Here is a 14,776-nt window from a genome sequence, read left to right as displayed (position 1 = left end):
ACACTGACTGACGACACGTACATAAGCATCCTGTCTCATCACCTACATCTGTTCATGCGCATTGTGCATTCCGACAGACTTGAAAAATTCCAGCAGGAGAATGTGACATCCCACACGTCCAGAATTGCTGGAGATTGGCTCCAGGAACACTCTTCTGAGTTTAAACACTCCCGAGACATGAACATTGTTGAGTATATCTGGAATGCCTTGCAAGGAATTGTTCAGAAGATATCTGCACCCCCTCTACTATTACAGATTTATGGACCGCGCTGTAGGATTCATGGTGTCAGTTCTCTTCAGCACTATTTCACATTAGTGGAGTCCATGCCACGTCGTGTTGCGGCACTTCTGCGTGCTCGCGGGGGCCCTACACGATATTAGGCAAGTGTACCAGTTTCTTTAGCTCTTCAGTGTATATCCTCCTGCTACCACATAACCAAAAACTAGAAGAAACGTAATATCCTCAGACTGTGGCGCCTTCTTCGATACGAGGTATGAGAGCCGGGGGAGCAGGCGTCCCAGCTGAACGGCGCCAGTGTTGCGACGTAGGGTTTTTTGCACGCGCTGTCACTGTGACATTGCGGCGGAAGGTGACCTCTGAAATTACGTCACGTCACGCACTTCCTCTGATAGGCAACACGTTAGTGGCAACTGTGAGAAAATAACCATCTCCCTCACTGTGTGCGTATTTTCCGCTTTCCATGGTAGTCATCATAAAATAATAAGAGTAATCTCTAGAGTAGCGCAGATCAACTCCCATTGCCGTGTGAACTTGACATAGGGCACTGAGAGAGCTCTGTGACGGCAGAGTAAAGTGCCTAGCTCCTTGAAGAGGTGCCTACATGACGTACGTGGGTGAACATACATTATTCGTACTGTTCGCGTTCCCCGTTTCTAAGTGATGAGTTACCCCAGAATATTATTCCGTACGGTATTATTGAGTGGGAATATGCGAAATATATCAGGAGGTAGCCGGCCGGTGTGGCCGCGTGGTTCTCGGCGCTTCAGTCTCGAAGCGCGCGACCGCTACGGTCGCAGGTTCGAATCCTGCCTCGGGCATGGATGTGTGTGATGTCCTTAGGTTAGTTAGGTTTAAGTAGTTCTAAGTTCTAGGGGACTGATGACCTCCGCTGTTAAGTCCCATAGTGCTCAGAGCCATTTGAACCATTTTATCAGGAGGTTGATACGATTGTTTCCAAGATTAGCAACTATACCAAGGGCAAAAGCAGCTGAACTTAACTGTTTGAGAAGCTCAGTAATATCCTTCGTCCAGTTAAAGTTTTTATGAATATATACACCAAAAATTTGGCGCATTCTACCCTACTTGCTGTCTCCTGTTCATGTGCTACATCAGTTGTTGGTATGACTGTTGTACAGGACTCAATTTAGTGTTTTTTTTCCAAAATTTGGGCCGAGTCCATTTTCAGAGAACCACTTAATTTTTTTTTTTTTTTTGGAAAATATCATTTAACTAACTCTTCTGTTGCTTTCTCTCTAGTGGGATTTATTATAACACTAGTATCGTCTGGAAAAACTATGAACATCAAAAATGGATAAATCTCCGTGCTGAAAGTTTTTTCACACCCTGTTCAACGACGTCAGAGTTACCGTTCGTTCAGTATCTCACTGACTCAAAACAAAAAAAATTAACGACGATGGATGAAATGCTCGCCGACTTTTGTTCAGTCACTTGCTCAAAACCTTGTCAGTATCTTGAAAGACTTGTGAAATACTAAGGATGCTCTCCGTTATGAGAAAATTTCGTATGTGAGCCGCACTTGTGTCTCCTAAGTGATTTAATAGTTGTGCGTCCTAGAAATTTGCTAGTGGGGAAGTAATATAGCTCCTGCCTCCGTTGCTACGGATTGTTCAGTCTTACATTACTATTAAGGCTCAATAGAAGGTACTTGGTCGGTGTCAGCTGTTAAAATAATTTCTCAGTGACACTATTCCCAAGCGATAAACGATTTTTTCTCATACGTCACTTACGTTACACACTCTTATACTTCGGTGCATCTTCCAGTCAAATAGTCAGCAGTGTTGTTTCCACGCTGTTGGAAAGTATCGTCATTTAGTCGATCGGAAAGGAATGCAGAATTACTTGGGCAGAATTTGTGTTTCGTGCAAGAAATGTGAGATAATGCAATGCAGTGCCCGTCCACAACTAACAAGAGGCAATTTTCTTATTGAAAAAGCTCGAAGAAAATCAGCCTCTGCGGTTATAAGATTCCCGAGCGCTGTTAATTGTAAAACATTTTGTACTTCTTGAGAGTCGTCGGTAGCTGAGTTTTGCAGTTGTGAGCTCGCTGGATCGATTCTCAGTAGCAGCCACTTCTTTTTATTTTTATTCAAATATAACATTTATTATCAAATGTAATATCCGATTTAGTAAAAAATGGTTGTTCCTATCCAGACTCGAACCAGTGACCTCAAGATTACAAAACTTTTATGTTTGATATATTTTTTACGCAAATGAATCATTATTCACACGAATGTCCAATAGTTACATGATTTTAGAAAATAGACTACACTACAATAACAGCTTCATTGTTATCTAACTTCTGGACAGCTATATCCACATGTTTGTTCACTTTTCTACCTGTCAGTTACTTTTACAAAACTTGCATTCATTTCTTTGTACGTTTTGGTCTTAGCCAAATGTTTTGTGTGTAACTGGGCTCAGAAATCTTCTAACTTTCTAAGGCGATTTTTTAGAGTTTTTTTTGTATTGTGTCCTACCGCTTTCTGAAACTGATGTCCTTCAAGTCCTGTAAGTCTGTAAGGCCCTTTGTAAGTGGAGCAGCCCAATAGTACGTGGGTACAATATAAGTGACGAACATAATGAACACGTTACAGCGTTGAAATATTAACGAATAATACCATGCAACGAAATAAAACGAAATAAACACGTTCTGTCTGTAATAATTAAATCGAACAGATGACGTATATTTGTTAAGAATGTAGAAAAGTCAACACGGATTTAGAAAACATCGTTCTTGTGAAACACAACTAGCTCTTTACTCACGTGAAGTGTTGAGTCCTATTGACAAGGGATTTCAAATGGATTCCGTATTTCTGGATTTTGGAAAGCTTTTGACACTGTACTACACAAGCTGCTTGTAGTGAAATTGCGTGCTTATGGAATATCGTCTCAGTTATGTGACTGGATTCGTGATTTCCTGTCAGAGAGGTCACAGTTCGTAGTAACTGAGGGAAAGTCATGAAGTAAAACAGATGTTATTCATGGCGTTCCCCGAGGTAATATTATAGGCCCTTTGCTGTTCCTTATCTATATAAACGAGTTAGTAGACAATCTGAGTAGCCGTCTTAGGTTTTTTTCCAGATGATCCTCTTGTGTATTAACTAGTAAAGTCATCACAAGATCAAAACAAATTGCAAAACGATTTAGAAAAGATATCTGTATGATGCGAAAATTGGCAGTTGACCCTAAATAATGAGAAGTGTCAGGTCGTCCTCGTGTGTGCTAAAAGGAATCCGTTGAACTGCGGTTACAAGATAAATCAATCAAATTTACGGGCCGTAAATTCAGCTAAGTACTTAGGAATTACAATTACGAACAATTTAAATTGGAAAGGAACACAAAAGAAATATTGTGGGGAAGGCAACCCAAAGACCGTGTTTTATTGGCAGGACACAAAAATGTGACAGATCTGCTAAAGAGACTGCCTACGCTACCCTTTTACGTCCTTCTGGAGTACTGCTGCACTGTCTGGGATCCTTGCCATATAGGATTAACAGAGCATATCGAGTAAGTTCAGAGAAGGGCAGCACGTTTTGTATCACGAAATAAGGGAGAGTGTGTCACTAAAGTTATACAGGATTTGAGGTGAGTATCATTAAAAAAAGGCATCTTTCGTTGTGGCGGAATCTTCTCACGAAATTTCAGTCACCTACTTTCTCCTCCGAATACGAAAATGTTTTGTTGACGCCAACCTACGTAGGGAGAAACGACCATCAATAATAACAAAAGGGAAATCAGAGCTCGCACGGAAAAATGTAGGTGTTCAAAAATGGCTCTGAGCACTATGGGACTTCACTGCTAAGGTCATCAGTCCCCTAGAACTTAGAACTACTTAAACGTAACTAACCTAAGGACATCACACACATCCATACCCGAGGCAGGATTCGAACCTGCGACCGTAGCGGAGGCACGGTTCCAGACTGTAGCGCCTAGAACCGCTCGGCCACTCCGACCGGCACTGTGGGTGTTCGTTTCTTCCACTCACCGTACTAGATTGGAATAATAGAGAATTATTTTGAAGGTGGTTCGATGAACCCCGTGCCAGGTACTTAAATGTGATTTTCATAGTATCCATGTAGATGTAGATGTAAAAGTCCAGAAATCGAACTCAAGGCGCCAGTGCGACCAGCTCTAGCGCACGGTTCCGTCGTTTGTATAAGGGACAGCCGAATCAAAACGAGACAGATGGAAAGGTAAGTAAATCGTTAACTATTTCAAAAGTAATCGCCGTATCGTAACACTTTTATCGGACTCTGAGACAGGGCGATCCGTGCCTTCATGGAATAATGTTTGCGGTTGCATGCAGAACCATGATTGCTTTCAAACGTGCACCTCTTCCTCGGGAGCAAATCGGAGTCCCCGAATGTCTTTCATCAGGGCTCCAGAGATATTTAAATCGCGTGGGGAGAGATTTGGACTGAAGGGAGGATGTTTAACGGCTTTCCAGCGAAACTTCTACAGCGTAGTCGAAATAACCTTGGCAAGATATGCTCGCCTGGGTACAGCCATGGTTCCGTAGGCAACAGCAAATATTTTTCCAAGGAGGCATTGACCTATGGAATGGTTGTTATCGGATTCCAACATGTTCCAATATACGTGCCTCCCTCTGTAGAGGAATACAAGGGTGACTAAAATTCTCTACGCACTTTCCTACACTTTTTTTGTTTGATGTAAATTCGCGGTAGTGCTCTTTACATGTTCTGCAAGGCGAAAGAAGGCTCATTTCAGCTAACGAGATGTTCCCTCGATTAGGCTCCAGAAAAGCATTGCCTCTCGACAGGAACAAACTTTACTCGTCCTAGAATGACAGAGGCAAGAACGGCGCAGTGCGTCTGCTGCGCCGTGTGTTTGGCAGCGCACGCCAACTTGTGGCACGTTGCTGGAGACGTTGTCTCAGATAATGGAAAACACCTGCGCTGCACATGGTGTGCGGCTGACAGGCGAGGGTACCACTGGAGGACACACACACACACACACACACACACACACACACACACACACACACACACACACACACACGAAGGCCGGGCTTTTCGCCAGTGTACTGCACCTGACCACAGACTGCCGCCTTGGTTGCTGTCAAGCACAGAAACAACACGGCTCTCCAGGCAGCTTACTTTATCTCCTGTTTAGGCACGTCATGTGCATTCTTCCAGTTGTGACACGCCTAGGATCCGTCTCTTGTCAAAATGCAACGTCATTTCTATAGGTACAGTGCCTCACACAACTGTCGTGTCGATACAATGGCACATTCGGTCCACACAATGCAAGGACAGTCTTTTGATTTAGCCAAATGAGTTGACACGGACGCCAGATTTGTTTGTGGTTGCCCTTTCGCTGTTTATAGTCGGCCTACTTGCAGTACATCATTTATGTACAACGCTATCGACATAAATTGCGGATCTAAGCCAGCAACTAAATGTAATTTCTTTATCTGCTGGCTTCCGTGTTTTCATTTTTAAAAAGTTAGTTCGGTGATGACACTAGGAAGCACTGATTGGAGTAAAGCCCTTATTCAGATTTGTCCGACAGTAGCATTGCCGTTGTACTCACCGAAATCATGGTTATGGGCCAGGTTCCGTCATGTAGTACTTCAGAGATTCACAGGTTCAGTTTTGTTTCAATACGCGAAAATTACTTTTCCTCACATCAAACAAGACACATGAAATACGTCATTGAGACAAGGCATCACAATTAATAAACGTATGTAGACCCACAAAATTATTAGTCTGATGAATATTAAATGCTAATGAAAGCGACGCGCCCTAAAATCGCAGCATCATCTCCTTTTAAATACTGCTGTCACCCGACTGCGACACACTCCACTGCCCTATCGCCTTACTGACATAGTCAGCTCCTGCCTGCCATAAACAGCATGACACCACAGAGCTCTTTCTCTCTATCCCTAAGGCTGTTATTATACTATCCAAGTCCTTTGACAAGTATTTCGTAAAACTTAGGAGCACACTCAAACATTTGTAAACGATATAATAAAAAACCTCAGTACACTGTCAAAGATTTTATAAAATATGTTTGACAAAGGTATTTCCCAGTGTAATAACTAAGGCAGCCAAAACATCCCCCTCCCCTCCCCTTTTTTTCTGAGCAATAACGCACTAAATCGGCTCGTTATAGTACTGCACTTACGTTTCTGACTCAAATGCCTTCTTTCCTCCTGCCTCTGCTACTGTCTCATCCGATGACAATGTGATTGTCTTATATACAGCACTAGAGCGTAATAATGCCATACAGTTTGTTATAGCATCATTAGTTGGTTGAACTATCAGTCATTAATCATCTCGGAAGCTAATACCATATAAACAAAACTGTTGACCATAATTTCTAAAATAAACCATCACATTGGTGTGTAAAGGCATGATTATAATTGCGATGAGTTACCTCCAACATAGAACACTCGTGGTTGCGAAGTCCTCTTTATTTAGAAATAACGCGTTTGGCCGCGGGTAGGCATCACCAGAGAATCAAAAAAGAAAAAGGAGGCTAGTTAAATAACTATCCTAAAAACATTATAAGGCGTTGTTCTGAGTTGCACCAATAATTTAATTAAAACCAAACGACATTAATGTAAAACTGTCAAGTGAAGTTCATTGTGCTGGTTACGAAAGTGCTATTCAACCACATACATATAAAACCATCTTGAAGTAAATCCGGTTGTCAGAATAACTAAAAGGGACTGTGAGGACCCAAACGGAAAAATTTCGGAAATCAAACCAGAGCCACAACAGAAACGAGGTCTGACATTGCAATGACAGTGGTCAATTCTAGTCTTATTACATTACTGTTCTCTATTCTCCACTACAATCACGTCCACTTCTGTCAGCAGCTACCACCACCACCACCACCCCACCACCACCAACAAGTGTGACTGCAACCGGCTGCACCAACACCAAAACCATTCCTACCAGCTCCAGTACAACAATTAGTAATGCACCACCACCACCACCACCACCACCACCACCACCACCACCACTCCTACCAGCCCCAGTACAACAACTAGTAATTCACCACCACCACCACCACCACCACCACAAATTCAAATGTTCAGATGTGTGTGAAATTTTATGGGACTTAACTGCTAAGGTCATAAGTCCCTAAGCTTACACACTACTTACCCTAAATTATCCTACGGACAAACACACACACACACACCCATGCCCGAGGGAGGACTCGAACCTCCGCCGGGACCAGCCGCACAGTCCATGACTGCAGCGCCTAAGACCGCTCGGCTAATCCCGCGCGGCACCACCACCACCACCACCACCACCACCACCACCACTGCAACGAGCTCACACCTCCATCATTTTAACCAGCCCCCATTACCACAACTGCTATTTGCAACCACAACCACCACCATTATCACCACAACTGCCACTGCAACCACCATTTCCGCAACAACTGCCACTGCAACAATATTCATCATAATTGCCATAGCGAGAATCACCACCACCACCACACCACCACCACCACCACCACCACCACCACCACACCCACAATCGTCATCACGACTATTACTCCAACCAGACCTAAAACAGACTGCAGTATGAATGCAGTGAACACAATCAACCACCATGATCAGCGAGATTACCACAGTTGCCACCATCACCAACACAGTCTCCATAACTGATACTGTCATAACAATTAACACGATCTCCGCCGCCATGACGACGACGACAACGACCACCACCACCACCACCACCACCACCACCACCACAACAACAACAACAACAACAACAACAACAACATCACGAACAACAACGGCATTACTTCGAACGTGAGCACAGGCATGAGTAATTGTAAGACTGCGATCAAGATCAAGGTTACGGCCGCGCTGTCCCGTTGCCGGAGCATCGAGACGTGGTGAGCTTACCGGCGCTCTGGCAGACACCGGCCGTAGAGCCGCAGCCGGCGGGTGTTAAGTAGGTCGGGCCCCGGCTTCCGCCACTGCCCCCACGCGGCCCTGGCCACGCCCGCCGTGGCCTTGCAGGCGCCGCCGTCGCACAGTGTTTGCTGCTATCAGGCTGCGCTCCGCCTGATGGCCCGCTAGCGGCAGCAGCCGCCAGTCTGCCGCAGACGCCGCGCCGCGATGGACACGTCCCGCGCCACGCACTACTCCAGGAGGGGCTCCTACGTAAGCCGCTCTCTGCGTCCGGGGCTGCGCGCGCCGCCTGCAACCAGTGCCCCAGCTGTCTGCGTCTGTGTTCTTGTGGAGTGTGTGAAACCCAGCACCGGATTACTACCTACTCCGGCCGAGCTGTGTGTCCCCCGCTGTCAACACCAGTAACCTGTCGTGCCTCACTGCCAAGAAGCTGCAGCTACCTCTACATCCCACAAGCAGTCTCTCAGTGTTTGGTGGAGGGTACTTCTGCTACCATTATCTCACTCCCCCCTGCCTCCCTCATTTCCCTTTTCCATTTGCGAAAGGAGTGATTGTCGGTAAATCTGCGTTACGACCTCTCTTTCTCTCGTTGTGGTCATCTCGCAGAACATACCTGCGAGAAAGCATATCCTGCCAGATACTTCTGAACGCACTCTCTCCAAATTTCGGTAGTAATCCTAAACGTGGCGCACACCGCCTATCAAAGTCTACCACGGAGTTCGTGCAGCATCCCCGTAACGCTCTCACGCTGACTAAACGATGCCGTGACTTAAAACGCCCTTCTTCCTTGGATCTTTCTTCTCTTCTACAGGGTCTGCATCTACACGGATACTCTGCAATTCACACTTAAGTGCCTGGAAGAGGGTTCGTCGAACCACCATCACAACAATTCTCTATTATTCCACTCTCGAAGAGCGCGTGAAAAAAACGAACACCTGTATCTTTCCTTGCGAGGTCTGATTTCCCCGTATTTTATTGTGATGATCGTTTCTCCCTGTGTAGGTCGGCGTCAACAAAATATCTGCTGTAGTATACAGAGAAGTTGCAGCATTAGAAAATTGCAGCGAAATGCAGCAAGATCTGCAGCGGATAGGCACTTGGTGCAGTGAGTGGCAACTAACCCTTAACATAGACAAATGTAATGTATTGCGAATACATAGAAAGGAGGATCCTTTATTGTATGATAGCAGAACAAACGCTGGTAGCAGTTACTTCTGTAAAATATTTGGGAGTATGTGTACGGAATGATTTGAAGTGGAATGATCATACAGAATTAACTGTAGGTGAGGCGGGTGCCAGGTTGAGATTCATTGGGAGAGTCCTTAGAAAATGTAGTCCATCAGCAAAGGGGGTGGCTTAAAAAACACTCGTTCGACCTATACTTGAGTATTGCTCATCAGTGTGGGATCCGTACCAGGTCGGGTTGAGAAGATCCAAAGAAGAGCGGCGCGTTTCGTCACAGGGTTATTTGGTAAGCGTGATAGCGTTACGGAGATGTTTAGCAAACTCAAGTGGCAGACTCTGCAAGAGAGGCGCTCTGCATCGCGGTGTAGCTTGCTGTCCAGGTTTCGAGAGGGTGCGTTTCTGGATGAGGTATCGAATATGTTGCTTCCCCCTACTTGTACCTCCCGAGGAGATCACGAATGTAAAATTAGAGAGATCTGAGCGCGCACGGAGGCTTTCCGGCAGTCGTTCTTCCCGCTAACCATACGCGACTGGAACAGGAAAGGGAGGTAATGACAGTGGCACGTAAGGTGCCCTCCGCCACACACCGTTGGGTGGCTTGCGGAGTACAAATGTAGATGTAGATGTAGATCTTCGCTTTCGGAGAAGAACGTTAGCGATTGAAATTTTGTGAGAAGATTCCGCCGCAACGAAAAACGCCTTTGTTTTAATGGTGTCCATTCGAAATCCTTTAACATGTCCGTGACACTATCTGCCCTGTTTCACGTCAACACAAAACTTGCTGCTCTTCGTTGAACTTTCTCGGTGTACTCCGTTAATCCCATGTAACACATAGGTCCAACCGTCCAATGTTTACGCTCGTTACACCAAACGAGGCGTCGTTTGTCATTTACCGGCGTGATGTGTGGCTTATGAGCAGACGCTCGACCATGAAATCCAAGTTTTCTCACCTCCCGCCTAACTGTCACAGTACCTGCAGTGGATCCTGATGCAGTTTGATATTCCTGTGCGATGGTCTGGGTCGATGTCTGCCTATTACACATTATGACCCTCTTCAACTGTCAGTCAACAGACCAGGTCGGCCTGTACGCTTTTGTGCTGTACGCGTCCCTTCACGCTTCCACTTCACTATCACATCGGGAACAGTAGACCTAGGGGTGTTCAGGAGTGTTGAAATCTCGCGTACAGACGTATGACACAAGTGACAGCCCATCACCTGACCACTTTCGAAGTCCGTGAGTTCCGCGGAGCGCTCCATTCTGCTCTTTCACTATCTCTAATGACTACTGACGTCGCTGATATGGAGTACCTAGCAGCAGGTGGCAGCACAATGCACCTAATACGAAAAACGTATGTTTTTGAGTGTCCGGATACTTTTGATCACATAGTGTTATTTTATACTCGCAGATACACTCATCAAAACCTATAGGGTACTTCTCGTTGATCTACAATCATGAAAAGTGGCAGGAATCAAGACTTCACGGCACAATTAAGCGAAAATAATCCGAAAGTTATCTTGGAATTAATCTAGAAAATCTTAGAATTCTCGGAACCAATATCTTGCCAGTATTGATACCGATAACAGGCAAAAATCGTCTAGATTCTCGATTTCCAGGATGGAAAACTATCTGCATCCTTAATTAAAGCTTTACGGAACCTTCAGTATGCAAGTCCTACTTGTAGTTACCTGATTTTTTTATTTTTTTATTTCTCATCTGCCTCGTTTTCATTCGACTGCCCTTACCCAGTCTGATAATGGTACCGGCCTAATTAGCAGTACTCAGTAATCTGTCGAACAAGTGTTTTGTAGGCCATTTATTTCGCCGTTGATTAAGCTTCTTGCATTGAATCTCAGCGTCCCATCTGCTTTCCCTACAGGTAGTTTTCTGTATTCATTTCACTTTCGTTTACTCCTGACGGTTACTTCAATCTATTTTACAGTGGTTTCTGTTTATCGTCAGTAGCGTAATCTAACGCAGGACATTGGCACACCCTTTATGGACTCCTCTTGCTAGAGTATGGTTCCTCCACCTAAGACCGAATCGCACACACCACACTCGGTAGCTACCATGTCTATGGAAGCGGGTTTGTGTGTATTAGGTATTTAAGTAGAAGTCTGCTTAGCTACTGCAGGAAATAAATAGTCATTACTTCTCTGGCTTAACTACTCGGAACGCCTGTCCACGACAGTTAATCGTAGTCGGCGCCACTGCTTACGGAGGTAGTTTTCCGCCCATTAGTGACATGCGTCAAGGCTCTCAAAAGTGCGGGCCACTAGCTGTTCGTTTTCTGCGTCTGCATTAGAGGGCAGCCTCCACTACATCACGTGCTGTGGTGTCTGCCAAAAACATTCGTGTATGGCACTCGGCAAAAATTATTCCTCCAGTATCTCTGCGAATTTTTGAACTTAAATACCGCACAGAACATGTAGTACCATGTCACATACACTCTGCCAAGCACTTCACATTTATTTACAGAATATGTATGTAGATGTAGATTTGGATGTATAATAAGCTCTCCTCCACCTCATGTCCGTCGTCCACCTCTTGGTGCTTCTCTTATTCGATTGTGTTTATGCTCAGTTATCGTAGATTACATAGCAGCCCCCTCTCCCCTCTGGTCTGCGTATCTATCTCGGTATCGTTTATAACTGGTTCCCTACCTGTACCACCTCGCTAACACTCACCAAGTGGTATTGACTGGTTCATTCCGGACGTGTGCTTTTTTATTTTCTTCTTTCTGCGCTCGTGACAATCTTTGGTAGTCAATTTGTGGCTGCTAAAATTACCTGTTTCTGTAGCCGCAAAGAACACAAATTGTCGCCAGTAATGTTAGGATAAAAGTGCAAGGTATTCTGCCTCCTTCAAGCATCTTCCTATTTGCTAACAATAAACTGAGAATCGTAACAGAGTAGCCTGAAAACACAGCAGTTAGTATGTGGCTAAGACTCCTTATCTGGCAAAACTTTGAAATATAGAAAAGTCTTGATCGCACAGTTCTTTATTAAGCGTTACGCGTTTCAAAATATCATCGCTTAGTAAAGAATTGTGCGATCTATATTTCTGTATTTCAAAGTTGTGCTAAGTCCGAATGGTCGCCTGCCTGTACTATGGAAATATTTCTATATCAAATAAGACTTCTTAGTCGCAAAAATGTAGCTATCAGTCTGTTGAAATATCGTTGGGCTTGCCGCTTTCCCCACCATAATAAATCCCGTGTGACATGATTTGCGTGTCCCTAACCTGCCCTAGTGATGCTACCGGACAAAGGGGTCGTAGAGGTTAACGTGGAATATGAACCACATGTCGTTCCAGACGACTCTTATCATCATTGAGAGGTGTAGGCAAGTTTAAAAGCGGACTGAAATATTCCGAGGTCCGACCAGGATTCGATCCCGCCACTTTTCTGTTGCCAGACCCAACTTTCGGCCATAATGGAACAATGTATGGCCATAATGGAACAATGTATGGCGTGAAGCTTAGTTCCATCTGACGATTACATTTACTGCCGAAATAACTGATCCACGACTTCCACAGATGGTTTCAGATTTTCACAGCGTCTTTACGAATTCGCAGGGATATAAGCAGGGAATAGCTTATATATATACACTCCTGGAAATTGAAATAAGAACACCGTGAATTCATTGTCCCAGGAAGGGGAAACTTTATTGACACATTCCTGGGGTCAGATACATCACATGATCACACTGACAGAACCACAGGCACATAGACACAGGCAACAGAGCATGCACAATGTCGGCACTAGTACAGTGTATATCCACCTTTCGCAGCAATGCAGGCTGCTATTCTCCCATGGAGACGACCGTAGAGATGCTGGATGTAGTCCTGTGGAACGGCTTGCCATGCCATTTCCACCTGGCGCCTCAGTTGGACCAGCGTTCGTGCTGGACGTGCAGACCGCGTGAGACGACGCTTCATCCAGTCCCAAACATGCTCAATGGGGGACAGATCCGGAGATCTTGCTGGCCAGGGTAGTTGACTTACACCTTCTAGAGCACGTTGGGTGGCACGGGATACATGCGGACGTGCATTGTGCTGTTGGAACAGCAAGTTCCCTTGCCGGTCTAGGAATGGTAGAACGATGGGTTCGATGACGGTTTGGATGTACCGTGCACTATTCAGTGTCCCCTCGACGATCACCAGTGGTGTACGGCCAGTGTAAGAGATCGCTCCCTACACCATGATGCCGGGTGTTGGCCCTGTGTGCCTCGGTCGTATGCAGTCCTGATTGTGGCGCTCACCTGCACGGCGCCAAACACGCATACGACCATCATTGGCACCAAGGCAGAAGCGACTCTCATCGCTGAAGACGACACGTCTCCATTCGTCCCTCCATTCACGCCTGTCGCGACACCACTGGAGGCGGGCTGCACGATGTTGGGGCGTGAGCGGAAGACGGCCTAACGGTGTGCGGGACCGTAGCCCAGCTTCATGGAGACGGTTGCGAATGGTCCTCGCCGATACCCCAGGAGCAACAGTGTCCCTAATTTGCTGGGAAGTGGCGGTGCGGTCCCCTACGGCACTGCGTAGGATCCTACGGTCTTGGCGTGCATCCGTGCGTCGCTGCGGTCCGGTCCCAGGTCGACGGGCACGTGCACCTTCCGCCGACCACTGGCGACAACATCGATGTACTGTGGAGACCTCACGCCCCACGTGTTGAGCAATTCGGCGGTACGTCCACCCGGCCTCCCGCATGCCCACTATACGCCCTCGCTCAAAGTCCGTCAACTGCACATACGGGTCACGTCCACGCTGTCGCGGCATGCTACCAGTGTTAAAGACTGCGATGGAGCTCCGTATGCCACGGCAAACTGGCTGACACTGACGGCGGCGGTGCACAAATGCTGCGCAGCTAGCGCCATTCGACGGCCAACACCGCGGTTCCTGGTGTGTCCGCTGTGCCGTGCGTGTGATCATTGCTTGTACAGCCCTCTCGCAGTGTCCGGAGCAAGTATGGTGGGTCTGACACACCGGTGTCAATGTGTTCTTTTTTCCATTTCCAGGAGTGTATATATAATTTGTTTTGAGTCATCGGTACTCTGACTGGTTTCATGTGGTCCGCCACCAATACCTCTCCTCTGCCAATCTCTTCATCTCAGAGTAACACTTGCTACCTACGTCCTCAATTGTTTGATGGATACATTCCAATCCTTGACTTCCTCTACAGTTTTTACCCGCTACAGTTCCTTCCAGTACCAGGGAAGTTATTCCCTGCTTAACTTACGTTCTACCATCCTGTCCCGTCTTCCTGTCAGTGTTTTCCATGTATTCCTTCCCTCTCCGATTCTGCTGAGAATCACCTCATAGCATACCTTATCAGTCCGCCTCTGTTTACAGTTTCTAATTGGAAGAAGCAAAAAAAAAAAAGGTTCAATTGGTTCTGAGCACTATGGGACTTAACATCTGAGGTCA

The 14,776-nt window shown here is 45.9% G+C and overlaps 1 protein-coding gene across 5 annotated transcripts in view; it reads left to right on the top strand.

The window, feature by feature from the left end:
- LOC126418503 (TBC1 domain family member 4) overlaps positions 1-14,776 on the top strand; it is an 885,912-nt gene that overhangs the window by 785,878 nt on the left and 85,258 nt on the right. Inside the window, exon 1 of one of the 5 annotated variants that reach the window (XM_050085294.1) lies at positions 8,357-8,411. The exons of the other annotated variants lie outside the window; for them this stretch is intronic. Coding sequence (XP_049941251.1) covers positions 8,367-8,411 — 45 coding nt within the window. The 5' untranslated portion in view covers positions 8,357-8,366. Of the gene's footprint in view, positions 1-8,356; positions 8,412-14,776 lie in introns of those variants that run through there. 5 annotated transcript variants of the gene reach the window in all.

Source organism: Schistocerca serialis, chromosome 9 (genome assembly GCF_023864345.2).
Source record: "Schistocerca serialis cubense isolate TAMUIC-IGC-003099 chromosome 9, iqSchSeri2.2, whole genome shotgun sequence".
NCBI classification, from domain to species: Eukaryota; Metazoa; Arthropoda; class Insecta; order Orthoptera; family Acrididae; genus Schistocerca; species Schistocerca serialis.
The sequence above is the reverse complement of the archived record's forward strand: the minus strand, read 5'-3'. Positions and strand labels throughout refer to the sequence as shown.